At 44.7% G+C, this 13,370-nt stretch overlaps 1 protein-coding gene across 1 annotated transcript in view; it reads right to left on the bottom strand.

Annotated features, from left to right (window-relative positions):
- The window catches only part of ELP3 (elongator acetyltransferase complex subunit 3), a 94,887-nt gene that overhangs the window by 57,899 nt on the left and 23,618 nt on the right, over positions 1–13,370 (bottom strand). The window contains exon 8 of the mRNA XM_083856303.1: positions 5,343–5,504. Within this exon, the coding sequence (XP_083712429.1) occupies positions 5,343–5,504 (162 nt within the window). The remainder of the gene's footprint in view (positions 1–5,342; positions 5,505–13,370) is intronic.

The raw sequence follows: 13,370 nt of genomic DNA, 5'->3' as shown, positions 1-13,370 counted from the left end.
GCAGAAAAAACCTCACTAATGACTTGTGGAACATAATAGAAAGTCATTTCCAAACGAGTCGCCCTAATTGGTTGTAATCTGACATTCTGCTACCGGCGAAATATTAAAAAAAAAATAAATTCCCAGAGCTCCAAAAAACACATTTTCCTCCCCCTCCCTTGGTGGAAAAAAAAGCGAAGTAAAGGATAGAAGTGAAATGAGGTTGTTTAGATACAGAAGGGGGAAGAAAACTGGAAGAAATGAAAATAAAATGAAAAAACTGAAAAAAATTTGAAAAAAAACTCAAAAAAACTGGAAAAAAACCCCCCCAAAAAACCTGAAAAAAATTGGAAAAAAAAAAAAGAAGAAAAAAACCTGAAAAAACCCTGAAAAAAACCCGGAAAAAAATGAAAAAAAATTGAAAAAAATCCCGAAAAAAAACCTGAAAAAAAGAAGAAAAAAATCTGAAAAATTTTGAAAAAAATCTGAAAAAAATCTGAAAAAAACCTGAAAAAACCCTGAAAAAAAACCCTGAAAAAAACCTGAAAAAAATCTGAAAAAAATGAAAAAAAAAAAACCAACTGAAAAAAACTGAAAAAAAACCCCAAAAAAACCCTGAAAAAACACTGAAAAAAACCTGAAAAAAATGAAAAACAATTGAAAAAAAACCTGAAAAAAACCTGAAAAAAATTTGAAAAAAATCTGATAAAAAAACTGAAAAAACTGAAAAAAAAAAGAAAAAAACCTGAAAAAAACCTGAAATTTTTTTGAAAAAAACCTGAAAAAATTTGAAAAAAACACTGAAAAAATCTGAAAAAAACACTGAAAAAACCTGAAAAAATGAAAAAAAATTGAAAAAAAAACTGAAAAAAAGCGAAAAAATTTTGAAAAAAATCTGATAAAAAACTGAAAAAAATGAAAAAAAAAATTGAAAAAAAAACTGAAGTGAAAAAATTTTGAAAAAAATCTGATAAAAAAATTGAAAAAAGGAAAAAAACCTGAAAAAAACCTGAAAAAATTTTGAAAAAAAAACCCCTGAAAAAAAGTGAAAAAAATTGAAAAAAAACCCTGAAAAAACCTGAAAAAATTTTGAAAAAAATCTGAAAAAAACCTGAAAAAACCTGAAAAATAAAACCTGAAAAAAGCCTGGAAAAAAACCCTGAAAAAAACTGAGAAAAAATTGAAAAAAAACCCTGAAAAAAACCTGAAAAATTTGAAAAAAAAAAATCTGAAAAAAACCTGAAAAAAATTGAAAAAAAAAAAATCTGAGAAAAAATTGAAAAAAAAATGAAAAATTTTTGAAAAAATTTTTGAAAAAAAAAAAATGAAAAAAACCATAAAAAAAAGAAAAAGAATTGGAAAAAACCTAAAAAAAAAAAAAAAAAACCACTAAAAAAAAAAAAAACCCTGAAAAAACTGTCCCTGCCTTTTCCTTAAAGTGGATTTTTCTTTTTTTTTTTTTTGGATGCTGCAAAAATCAGGAGGAGTTCGAGGAGAATTTTCGGAATTCTGGAAGAAGCTCCAAAAATCAAATTTGAGGTGGGGGAGAAAAAAATAAAAAATGGATTTTAAGAGGTGATGAGGAATTAACTATTAAATTCACCTGGATAGAGGAGCTTTAAACCCTGAATAAATTAATTTTCTTGGGTTTTGGGACCACAGAAGTGACACCCAGATCTTGATATTTTTGGGATTCCTCTTTGGAGCCTCTGAGAGGAAAATGCCCAAATGTTTTTTTGGCTTTGTTTTGGTGCCCCTGAGGTGGGAATGAATAAAAATGTTCATTTTGGGGGGAAAAAAAAAAAAAAAAAAGGGAAAAAATGCTTTCTTTATTAAAAAAAAATGTCAGAATTATCAGGCTTGAAATAAATAAATATTTATTGGGATTGGGGGTTTTTTGGGGGGGTGGGGTGAAGAAAATATCCTGAATTTTCCTTCAAAATGATAAAAAATTAATCATATTTCCTCTTGGAAATGCTTTTTCCCCAATCCCTGAGGGTTCTGTATGTCTGGAATGACTTTGGGGAATCTCTCAAGGGGAAATTCCTGGCCAGTGTCACCTCTCCTGTCCCAAAAAAAAAGGGTAAAAGGTGGAAAACACCCTAAAAAAAATTACACATTTGTGATTTATGTGGAAGGGAAAGTGCAGGATCTCCCTGGGCAAATGTTCTGCCTCCCAAAATGGAATTTATTGATGGAGTCATTAGGAAAAGAGGTGCTCAACGTGGGGAAAGAATGAATAAATTAAATTTTAAAAAAATAAAAAGAAAAAAAAAGAGGTGAGCAACACAGGAAAATAATGGATACATTAAAAAAATGAGTGTAAAACACAGGGAAATAATTATTACATTTTAAAAAATGAGTGCAAAAGGGAAAGAAGAGATATATTAAAAAAAAAAAAATAAAAATACGGACAATGCAGGGAAAAAACCCAAACAGATTAAATTAAAACCCCGAATGTTACAACACAAGAAAAGAATCCAGGCCCCAACTAAAGCACCACAATTCCCTCCCCTCCTGCTGAGGAATGGAACCCACAAAATCCCATTTTTTTGGCCCTAAAATGGCCCAAAGGAAGCCCAAAGCCTCGAGGGGCTCCAGGAGAGCTGGGATTTGGGACAAGGGATGGAGGGATGGGACACAGGGAATGGAATTCCCACTGGGAAAGGGGAGCTTGGGGTGGGAGCTTGGGAAGGAATTCCCAGCTGGGCTGGAATTCCCAGAGAATCCCTCGGGAGTGTCCAAGGGTGGATTTGGATCACCCTGAGATCATGGGAAGTGTCCATGGGATGGAATTGAAGGTCCATGGATCCCATTCTGGGATTCTGGGATCAAGGACACTCAGGATCCATCCCAAGGGATGTTTATGGAATTTGGGGATGGAAAAGGGAAGGGAGACCCTTCCTGGAGTCCTGAGATTCCCAGTGAAGCCCCTGGATCCCAAAATTCCTTCCCAGAGAGGAGCTGGGAATGAGCTGGGAGCTGAGAGAGCTGGGAATGTCCAGCTGGATCAGGGAAGGATCCAGAGAAATCTTGGAGCCTTTTCCAGAGGGAAAGGAGAGATGGAGAGGGACTTGGACAAGGGATGGAGGGTCAGGACACAGGGAATGGAATTCCCACTGGGAAAGGGGAGCTTGGGGTGGGATATTGGGAAGGAATTCCTGGCTGGGCTGCAATTCCCAGAGAATCCCTGGGAATGTCCCAGGAAAGGTTGGAGCACCCTGAGATCATGGGAGGTGTCGGGGTTGGAATGGGATGGGACTGAAGGTCCATGAATCCCACCCAAACCAGTCTGGAATTCCAGGATTCCGTGGGCTGGAAAACCACCGGAGCAGACAGAACCCCTGGGTGCAGGAATTGCTTTTCCAGGGGAAATCCTGGAATTTAGGATAGCAGTAAAATTCCATGCCCATGGAAGGGTTTGGAACAGGAGGAGCTTTAAGGTTCCTGAAGGAGGGAGGGAAAAATTCCCACCCCAAATCCTTCCCTTCCTGACCTTTTCCCAGCACAGCGATGAAGCCCCGGAGGGAAAAGTGGGATTTGCACAGGGAAAAGCTGCTCTCCAAATTTCAGGAAAAAATCCCAGTGTAGCTTGGAAAGGGGATGGGAAGGGAAGAATCCAGGGAAATCTTGGAGCCTTTTCCAGAGGGAAAGGAGGGATGGAGAGGAACTTGGGACAAGGGATGGAGGGTCAGGAGACAGGGAATGGAATTCCCACTGGGAAAGGGGAGCTTGGGAAGGAATTCCTGGCCAGGCTGCAATTCCCAGAGAATCCCTGGATTCCTGGGAGTGCCCAAGGAAAGGCCGGGGATGGCTCGGATCACCCTGGAAAGGTGCTGGGGTTGGAACGGGCTGGGATTTGAGGTCCATCTCAGCCAGGATTCCCTGGAATTGTGTGTTTCCTTATTCCTTTGGTGTCCCTGACCTGTTGGTGTCCCTGGCCACGTCCTCATAGACGCTCGGCAGTGTCCCTGCCCTGTTGGTGTCCCTGACCTTTCAATGTCCCTGCCTTGCAGTGTCCCTGATTTTTTGGTGTCCCTGCCCTGTGGGTGTCCCTTCTCTCTTGGTGTCCCTGCCCTTTAGGTGTCCCTGCCCTGTTGCTGTCCCTGTCCTGTTGGGGTGTCCCTGCCCTGTTGCTGTCCCTGCCCTGTTGGGGTGTCCCTGACCTGTTGGTGTCCCTGGCCACGTCCTCGTAGACGCTCTGCAGTGTCCCTGCCCTGTTGGCATCCCTGCCCTGTGGGTGTCCCTGACCTGTTGGTGTCTCTGGCCACATCCTCGTAGATGCTCTGCAGTGTCCCGGCCCTTTTGATGTCCCTGCCTTGCAGTGTCCTTGCCCTGATTTTTCGGTGTCCCTGCCCTTTAGGTGTCCCTGCCCTTCTGGTGTCCCTGCCCTGTTGGTGGAAGGTTGATGTCCCTGCCCTTTTGGCATCCCTGCCCTGCAGTGTCCCTGACCTGTTGATGTCCCTGCTCTGCAGTGTCCCTGCCCTGTGGGTGTCTCTAATTTTTTGGTGTCCCTGAACTGTTGGTGTGCCTGCCCTTTTGCTGTCCCTGTCCTTTTGTTGTCCCTGCCCTGTGGGTGTCCCTGGCCACGTCCTCGTAGACGCTCTGCAGTGTCCCTGCCCTTTAGGTATTCCTGCCCTGCAGTGTCCCTGATTTTTTGGTGTCCCTGATTTTTTAGTGTCCCTGGCCACGTCTTCGTAGACGCTCTGCAGTGTCCCTGCCCTGTTGGCATCCCTGCCCTGCAGTGTCCCTAATTTTTTGGTGTCCCTGCCCTTTAGGTGTCCCTGCCCTTTTGGTGTCCCTGATTTTTTGGTGTCCCATACCTGTTGGTGTCCCTGGTCACATCCTCGTAGACGCTCTGCAGTGTCCCTGCCCTGTTGCTGTCCCTGCCCTGCAGTGTCCCTGCCCTGTGGGTGTCCCTGCCCTTTAGGTGTCCCTGATTTTCTGGTGTCCCATATCTGTTGGTGTCCCTGCCCTTTTGGTGTCCCTGATTTTCTGGTGTCCCTGACCTGTTGGTGTCCCTGGCCACGTCCTCGTAGACGCTCTGCAGTGTCCCTGCCCTGTGGATGTTCCTGCCCTGTGAGTGTCCCTGCCCTTTAGGTGTCCCTGCCCTGCAGTGTCCCTGCCCTGTTGCTGTCCGTTCCCTGCAGTGTCCCTGCCCTGTTGGTGTCCCTGCCCTTTTGGTGTCCCTGATTTTCTGGTGTCCCTGACCTGTTGGTGTCCCTGGCCACGTCCTCGTAGACGCTCTGCAGTGTCCCTGCCCTGTGGGTGTCCCTGCCCTGCAGTGTCCCTGATTTTTTGGTGTCCCTGATTTTTTGGTGTCCCTGCCCTTTTGGTGTCCCTGATTTTCTGGTGTCCCATACCTGTTGGTGTCCCTGGCCACGTCCTCGTAGACGCTCTGCACGCCGATCTCCAGGCGGGTGCAGCCGTAGCTCAGCATGGAGCTCAGGTGCTGCTTCAGGCAATAATCTGGCCGAGTCTCAATCGTGATCCCCACGCACTTGGTCAGGCTCCTCTCTGAGTACCTGCAGGACAATAAAAAAATAAAAATAATAATCCCATTCTGGCTCAAAATCCACGAGTTTTGGGTTCAAAGTGAGCTGGGGAAGAGTTTCTGGTGTTTTCCAGGTGAGAGCCTTTTTAGCCTTTTAAAAGGTTAAAATTCCCCGCGGTGTTTTGGCGGGACGACGCGTGAAAATGCACATTAATGCAATCTGGGTTGTGTTAATTAATAGGGGTTGTAATTAATACAGTCTGGGGGTTGTTTCGGGTCTGTGGCAGCCTGGAGGGGGATTCACAGGGAGATGCACCACAAAAAATCCTACAAAATCCCTTCAGGAGTGAGCAGTTCCCAACCTGGCTGAAGGAATCCGACAAAAGCAGAATTCATTGTTTTAGACTTTTTTCTCCTTTCGTGCCCTTTATCACTGGAGGTCTAACGAAGACTAATTACTCCAGCTGGTAAAAAAAAAAAAACCACTCCCCATGACAAATGGGAAGTCACTGCCTTGGGAGAGAGGGGGGAAAAAAACCGGAAAATAAAGAAAAAAAAGAACCTGAACCGAAGTTCACAAAAGGAAACCATCGATCCCCACCGTCACCAGCGAGGAGAAAAATTCCTTTCCACAGGGGAATCAATTCCCTGGAGCGTTTTCTCTGAACTTTAAGGTGGTTTTGTAATAAAACCGCAGCACAAATTTACAGCAGGAAAGAGAGGAAGGAGATTCTTTAGGAGCTGCAGAGAGAAGCTGGAGAAGTCCCAAGGCAGGATATTCCAGGGGACATCAGTCTCTTTAACGGCCCCAAATGATGATTTTTGGGTGTTGACAGGAAATGGTGCTGAAAAAAAAGGGGACACCTTGAGGGAGAGAGGGATGTTATTCCCAAACCTGCACGGCCAAATCCAAAGGATGACTAAGTTCAGCTCTTTATTAGGAGTCTGTAAGGATTCATCACCCCATTGCTGGAAATTTCCGAATGGAAATAAAAGCTCTCGGAGCAGCGTGGAACACAATTCCCTCTCCTTAAAAAAATTAAAAAAATCCCGATCAAAATCCTTCAAACCTCCAAAAAAATAAAAAAAGAAATAGCAAAAAAAATTTCCCCAGACTCATTAAAAAAATATTAACTCCCTTCAAACTGTTCAAATCTATATAAAGATAGAGATATTTGGGGGACAGGCTGTCAAGAGAAGCATTTATAAAAAATAAAATTTAAAAAAAAAACAACAAAAAAACCCACCCCAATAAAAACTACGTGAAAACATTTCCAAGTTTGTGGCTCACTAATCTGACAGCCCAACGGCACCAATTGTTTACCACGTCAGGGCAAACACTGCCAAAGTGTGATTCATTAACAGCAGACTCCCAAACACCCACTTTGGAAGACGTGATTTGCAAAAATTAAAAGAGAGAAATTCGAGCGAAAAGAGAGAAGGGGGAGAGAAAAAAAATAAATAAATAAAAAGTCTTTAGATGACTTGGGACAAATTGAACCTGCTCCTATTAACACCTAAAAATCAGGGTAGAAATACAAAGGGGAGCTAAAAATAATTAAATCGCCGTTTGAAGAATAAAGAAAGAGAAATTTGATTTTTTTTTTTTTGGTGTCTTTTCTCCGCTGGCGAACTCCAAAAGTTCACTTGGATATTCAAGGTTTTCTACTATTTGCAAAAGGAAAAAAGTCTATTTCATTCAAAACCTGCTGCCAAAGGCAGGGATCTCATTGGTTCAGGAGCCAAACACGAGAAATATCAGAAGTGGACACGAATTAAAAGCTTTAAAAGGATTTACATAACCTGCCATTTTCTGCAGGGAATTATCACAGAGCGCCCAGAAAAGCTGAACTGGGTATTATTACCCAGCACAAAGCTGCATTATACAACTAAATTACATTTGATATTTTATTTAAAAGAAAAAAAAAATATAATCTATCTGACGCTGTTTTATATTTAATTTCCACATTTCTCAGTGCCAGGGGTTGAGCTGTGAAACAGAGCTCGGAAGGGCAGGAAACACTGGACAAGGAGCAACTCCTAAATATGGATTTAGGAAGGGATTTAAGGGTTTTTTTAACCAAATTGTGAGGATGTCTTAGTTTAAAGCATGGCCAGATCCAAGACAGCAGGGGGAAAAAAAAAAAACCCACAGGAAAAGTGATGTGTGCTTAGGAATAACACCTTGATCAGAGGGAAAAGCTTCTAAATCCCCAAAAATTCCAGAATGGTTTGGCTTGGAAGGGACCTTAAAGGTCTTTTCAGACACCTTCCACTATCCCAGGTGGCTCCAACCCGGCCTTGGACACTTCCAGGGATGAGGCAGCCCAAAATTCCCTGAGAATTTTATCCCAGGGCCTCCCCACCCTCATAGGGAGGAATTCCTTCCCAATATCCCACCCAAACCTGTCCTTTCCCAGTGGGAAGCCATTCCCCACCCTTGTCCCTCTCCAGCTCTCTCTGGATGAGCCAAGAATCCACCAAAATCCCCTCCAGGAATCTCCTAAATTTCAGGTTGTGCTGTCATGGATCAGGGAGTCAGATCCAAGGAGTTTTGTCGATTATTCCCAAAATCCCGGGAAGGTTTGGATTTGGGTTGGAAGGGCCCTTAAAAGCTCATCCCATCCCGACCTCTCTCAGATTGGAATTCTTGCTCTCAGATTGGAACTCTTGCATCATCCCCACCCCTATTCTCAGCTCTCCTCCAGCTCTTTTTTTTGTGGCCTTTTTGCTACCAAAAAAAGCTGCCCGTCTCCGCAGCCGCGCCGTCACCGCCGCATCCAGCTGGGACATGATTTGCCTATTCCCATCCAATTTCCCACTATTTATGCAGCCAGGGGTAATTTGGTGGCTGAATCATACAGAAAGCTCATGATTCTGTGACTTCAACCCAATTTATTTTTTTTTTTTATTTCCAGAGATTTCTGGGCGCTGCTCAGAATAGAATCCTGACCCGTTCCTAGAAAAACTGCCGGACGGTTTTTTTCCTCTTTTTATCCCAGTGTGGTTTACACAGAACGTGTGGATTTGTCCCTCATCTCTCCCTCAGCTCTGGGATGGATGGATGGATGCTGCCAGCCCTGAGAAATGAGGCTTTGAACACAATTTTAAAACACGAGCCCAAGGGCAGGAACAGCAGAATCCCATTAGAAACCAGCGGGGTCAATGACAATCATTTCCTGCTCTGGAAATCCGCGGAACGGGTGAAACCTTGTCCCTGCTCCTGGGTCAAAGCTCCTGCAGGATTTTAGGGATATTCCACATTTCTGTGAGCTTCAGGAGCAGGACCCAGGGGATTTATGGTGGCAGTGGACACGGTGGGTTTGCCAACACTGGATCTTTAAAGACAACAGAGCTCCAGTCACGGATCCGGCACGAATCCTGTGGTTTTATGAAGAGGGAATTGCCTCTTTCCAGGCAGGAAAATCTGAAAAGTGGACATGGAGAGCTCTGAGGGGAGAGACTTCAGGATACCCACACACAAAAGGTCAAGACTTGATGAAGAATTCCTGATGGAACTTTAGTAATTGGATAGAGAAAACCTGGAGAGATTCGATGGACTCGAGCTGAGAGCTCCACCCATGACCAGGAAATTGTGGAATCCTGGAATGGTTGGGATTCATGGACCTTCAATCCCATCCCATTCCAATCCCGACACCTCCCATGATCCCAGGGAGCTCCAACCTTTCCTGGACACTCCCAGGGATTCTCTGGGAATTCCAGCACAGCCTTGAGAATTCCTTTCCAAGATCCCTTTTCCAAGCTACGTTGGGATTTTTCCTGAAATTTGGAGAGCAGCTTTTTCCCTGTGCAATTCCCACTTTTCCCTCCAGGGTTTCATCCCTGTGCTGGGAAAAGGTCAGGAAGGGAAGGATTTGGGGTGGGAATTCTTCCCTCTCTCCTTCAGGGACCTTAAAGCTCCTCCCATTCCAACCCTTCCATGGGCACGGAATTTTACTGCTATCCAAATTGCAGGATTTCCCTTGGAAAAGCAATTCCTGCACCCAGGGGTTCTGTCTGCTCTGGTGGCTTCCCATCCCACGGAATCCTGGAATTCCAGACTGGTTTGGGTGGGATTCATGGACCTTCAGTCCCATCCCATTCCAACCCCGACACCTCCCATGATCTCAGGGTGCTCCAACCTTTCCTGGGACATTCCCAGGGATTCTCTGGGAATTGCAGCCCAGCCAGGAATTCCTTCCCAAAATCCCACCACCCCAAGCTCCCCTTTCCCAGTGGGAATTCCATTCCCTGTGTCCTGACCCTCCATCCCTTGTCCCAAGTCCTTCTTGATCTCTCCTTTCCCTCTGGAAAAGGCTCTGAGGATTCTCTGGATCCTTCCCTGATCCAGCTGGACATTCCCAGCTCTCTCAGCTCCCAGCTCATTCCCAGCTCCTCTCTGGGAAGGAATTTTGGGATCCAGGGGCTTCACTGGGAATCTCAGGACTCCAGGAAGGGTCTCCCTTCCCTTTTCCATCCCCAAATTCCATAAAAATCCCTCAGGATGGATCCTGAGTGTCCTTGATCCCAGAATCCCAGAATGGATCCATGGGGATCCCAGAATCCCAGATCCATGGGGACCTTCCATCCCATCCCAGGGACACTTCCCACGATCTCAGGGTGATCCAAATCCACACTTGGACATTCCCAGGGATTCTCTGGGAATCCCAGCCCAGCCAGGAATTCTTTCCCAAAATCTCACCCCAAGCTCCCCTTTCCCAGTGGGAATTCCATTCCCTGTGTCCCATCCCTCCATCCCTTGTCCCAAATCCCAGCTCTCCTGGAGCCCCTTGAGGCTCGGGAAGAAGCTCCGAGGATTCCCTGGATCCTTCTCCATGTGCACATTCCCAGCCTGGCGCTCCACAGGAGACCAATTTTCCCTTCTCAAGCACCAACAAACCCCCCTGGAATATTTCTCCTCCTCCTCCCCTGGAACACAGGAATTATTTGGCATTTGAGGATCCCCCGCATCATCATCATCCGAGGAGGATAATCAGGAATCAAGACAAGAGAACAGCACGAGATGAGAGAGGGGCAATTTTAATAATAGGCTGACCACGGAGGTTCATTATGCAAACGAGGCAGCTGCTAAGTCATGCAAATGAAGATCCAAAGATTTTGTGCAGACAGATTTTAGTGAAGTCAGTGATTACAGAAATAAAGGTGAGATAATTAATTTTAATCACTGCCAAATCTGCTGCATTGAACAGAGTCTCAGATCAGAACCTGCCTCTTAAATAAACTAATTTTTTTTTTTTTTTTTTTTTTTAGATTTAAAAGGCAGCTACTCCTCCGCCAGACACGGGGTCCCGAACACGACAATCGTGGTTCTGGCACGGAACAGCTCCCGTTAACAAAGCCTCTCCATTAAACTCTGCTCTCCTGACAAAAGCCTCGTCAGCTGAGAGACCTGAAGATCAAAAGACTCAATTATTTACAGCAGGAGCTGGGGCAGCTTCCCAAATCCCCAGCCGGGATGGGGATGGCCGGGAGCCAGGAGACGCCGGAGCAGCGCGGAGAACTCCGGCAGCAAAGCAGGTGGGGATCACACCGAGAATATCACACCTGGAAACCAATTCTTAGCTCCTTTTGGGGCAGCAGAGAACAGAAAAAATAAATAAAATAAATAAATAAAAATTTTAAAAAAAGAGCAGAAGGAAGAGGTGCAGGAAGCTGCAAGAAGAAGAGGCTGAAATGGCAAAGCGAAGAGAAGCGATCGTCATAAAATGTTTAGGAAAAAAGGAGCTAAACCAGCTAAAAAAGTTGTCTTTAGGACATTCCAGCCCTGCTCCACTCCTGGAAGTGTCCAAGGCCAGGCTGGGCTTCCACCTGGTCCAGTGGAAGGTGTCCCTGCCCATGGCAGGGGGTGGGATGGGGTGGATTTTAAGGTCCAAACTGTCCCATCGTTTTGGGATTCCTGAAGGCAAAGATGGGATGAATTGTACAAATGTTTTATAATGGTAATGGTTTGGATTGTAATTCCCATCCAAAAGTGGTGCTCCAAACCCAAATCCAGCACGGGGAGTGCTCACAGCTGGGCAGGAGAAGGTCCTACTGCTCATCCACCCTTGTCCTATCCCAGAAAAATCCCGGACAAAAACAAACCAGCAAAGATCTGCAAACTCAGAATCACAGAATTATTTCAGTTTGAAAAGAGCCCCAGGATCACGGAGTCCAGCCATCCCCCAGCACTGCCAAGGCCACCACTGATCCGTGTCCCCAAGTGCCAAATCCACAGGGATTTTTAATCCCTCCAGGGATGGGGACACTGTCACTTCCAGCCCTTTCCAGGCTGGAATTGTTCCCAATATCCAACCTGAACCTGCCCTGGCACAGCCTGAGGTAATTTCTTCTCATCCTGTCCCTGTTCCCTGAGAGAAATCCCCGGCTGTCCCCTCCTGTCAGGGAATTCCAGAGAGGAAAATTCCCACTGGAGTCTCCTTTTCTCCAGGCTGAGCCCTTTTTCCAGCTCCCTCAGCTGCTCCTGGTGCTCCAAACCCTTCCCTGGACACGTTTCAGCCCTTCCATGTCCTTCTGTGTCCTTAGAAAAGACTCTCAGAGTCTTGTGGAAAGACTGGAATGTTTGGAGGGTTGGGTGAGAAAAAAAATGAAGAATTTTAATCATCGACCAAAGGAATCCTGGGCAAGGAAATTTCCTGGTCTGGACTTGGGGAAGAGCAAAGACCAGGAACCCGAAACAGATTTAACAATAAATAAACCCCTTGTGGTGCCCTGGAGCAGCAGCAGCACAGTGACACTGCTCAGTGACATCTATAATTGTAGAATTAAGTCCAAAAATGACCCCACAGGTGGTTCTGAAGAGGAAACTCACTACAACCCACGAGGATCTCGTGTATCTTTACTTAAATTACCTCCTTGATCCTGATCTTTAACACCTCTGCTTTCTCACAGGGGCAGCCTGTGAAACAGAGATTCATTCAGCATCCACAATTCCCTGTGAATAAACCCAGAATCAGGGAATATTCTGACAAAGCAGGTGGCATCTCACTCAGCTGACGTGTTTTCCAAAGCCCGAAGGTTCCATGATTGCATTTCTGAAAGCTCAAAATGCCAATTATTTGACCTTCTGCTGCTCCCTTTTTATTACAACATTTTTTTATTACAACAATGTTTCAGTGCTTTCTTTATCACCAACGACAGAGCAGTTTGGTTTCTTAGCAGCATCAGCCTCCCAAGGTTTCAAGCTTTCAAATCTTGAAAAAAAGTTACTAAAAATACACCCATTTATTGACTAAAACACCTTTTTTTTCCGATTTTGATAAGGTAACAGTATCTCTGCCTGCTAAAAGATAAGGGAGAACAACTTTTTTTTTTCTCCAGGAGATGCCACCAACAGATAATTGTGCTCCTTCCTGCTGTGTAATTTGGTTCAAAATCCAAAATGGGATCCAGTCTGAGGTAAAAACCTAAAACACACCCGTTTTTCCCTCTTTCTTGATATTTTTAGCCCATTTTAACCCCCAAGGAATGGCTTTGCCAACCAAAAACACTCCCAAGAAAAGGCACAGCACAAGCAAAAGTGGCTCAGTTAAGAGACGCTTCAGTTCCAATCCATTCTGAATTTAAAAAACCCTAAAACATCCCCATTTTTCTCCAGTTTCTCAATATTTTTACCATATTTTAAGTCCAAGGAATGGCTCTGCCACCCAAAATTCCTCTGAAAAAATGGCACAGCACAAGCACAAGTGGCTCAGTTATGACACACTTCAGCTCAAATCCATTCTGAGTTAAAAAAACTAAAACACACCCATTTTTCTCCTCTTTCTCAATATTTTTACCACATTTTAACTCCCAAGGAATGGCTCTGCCACCCAAAAACACTCCCAAGAAGAAAAGGCACAGCAGAAGCAGAAGTGGCTCAGTTATGAGACACATC

Source organism: Zosterops lateralis (assembly GCF_965231275.1).
Source record: "Zosterops lateralis genome assembly, chromosome: 3".
NCBI lineage: Eukaryota > Metazoa > Chordata > Aves > Passeriformes > Zosteropidae > Zosterops > Zosterops lateralis.
The sequence above is the reverse complement of the archived record's forward strand: the minus strand, read 5'-3'. Positions and strand labels throughout refer to the sequence as shown.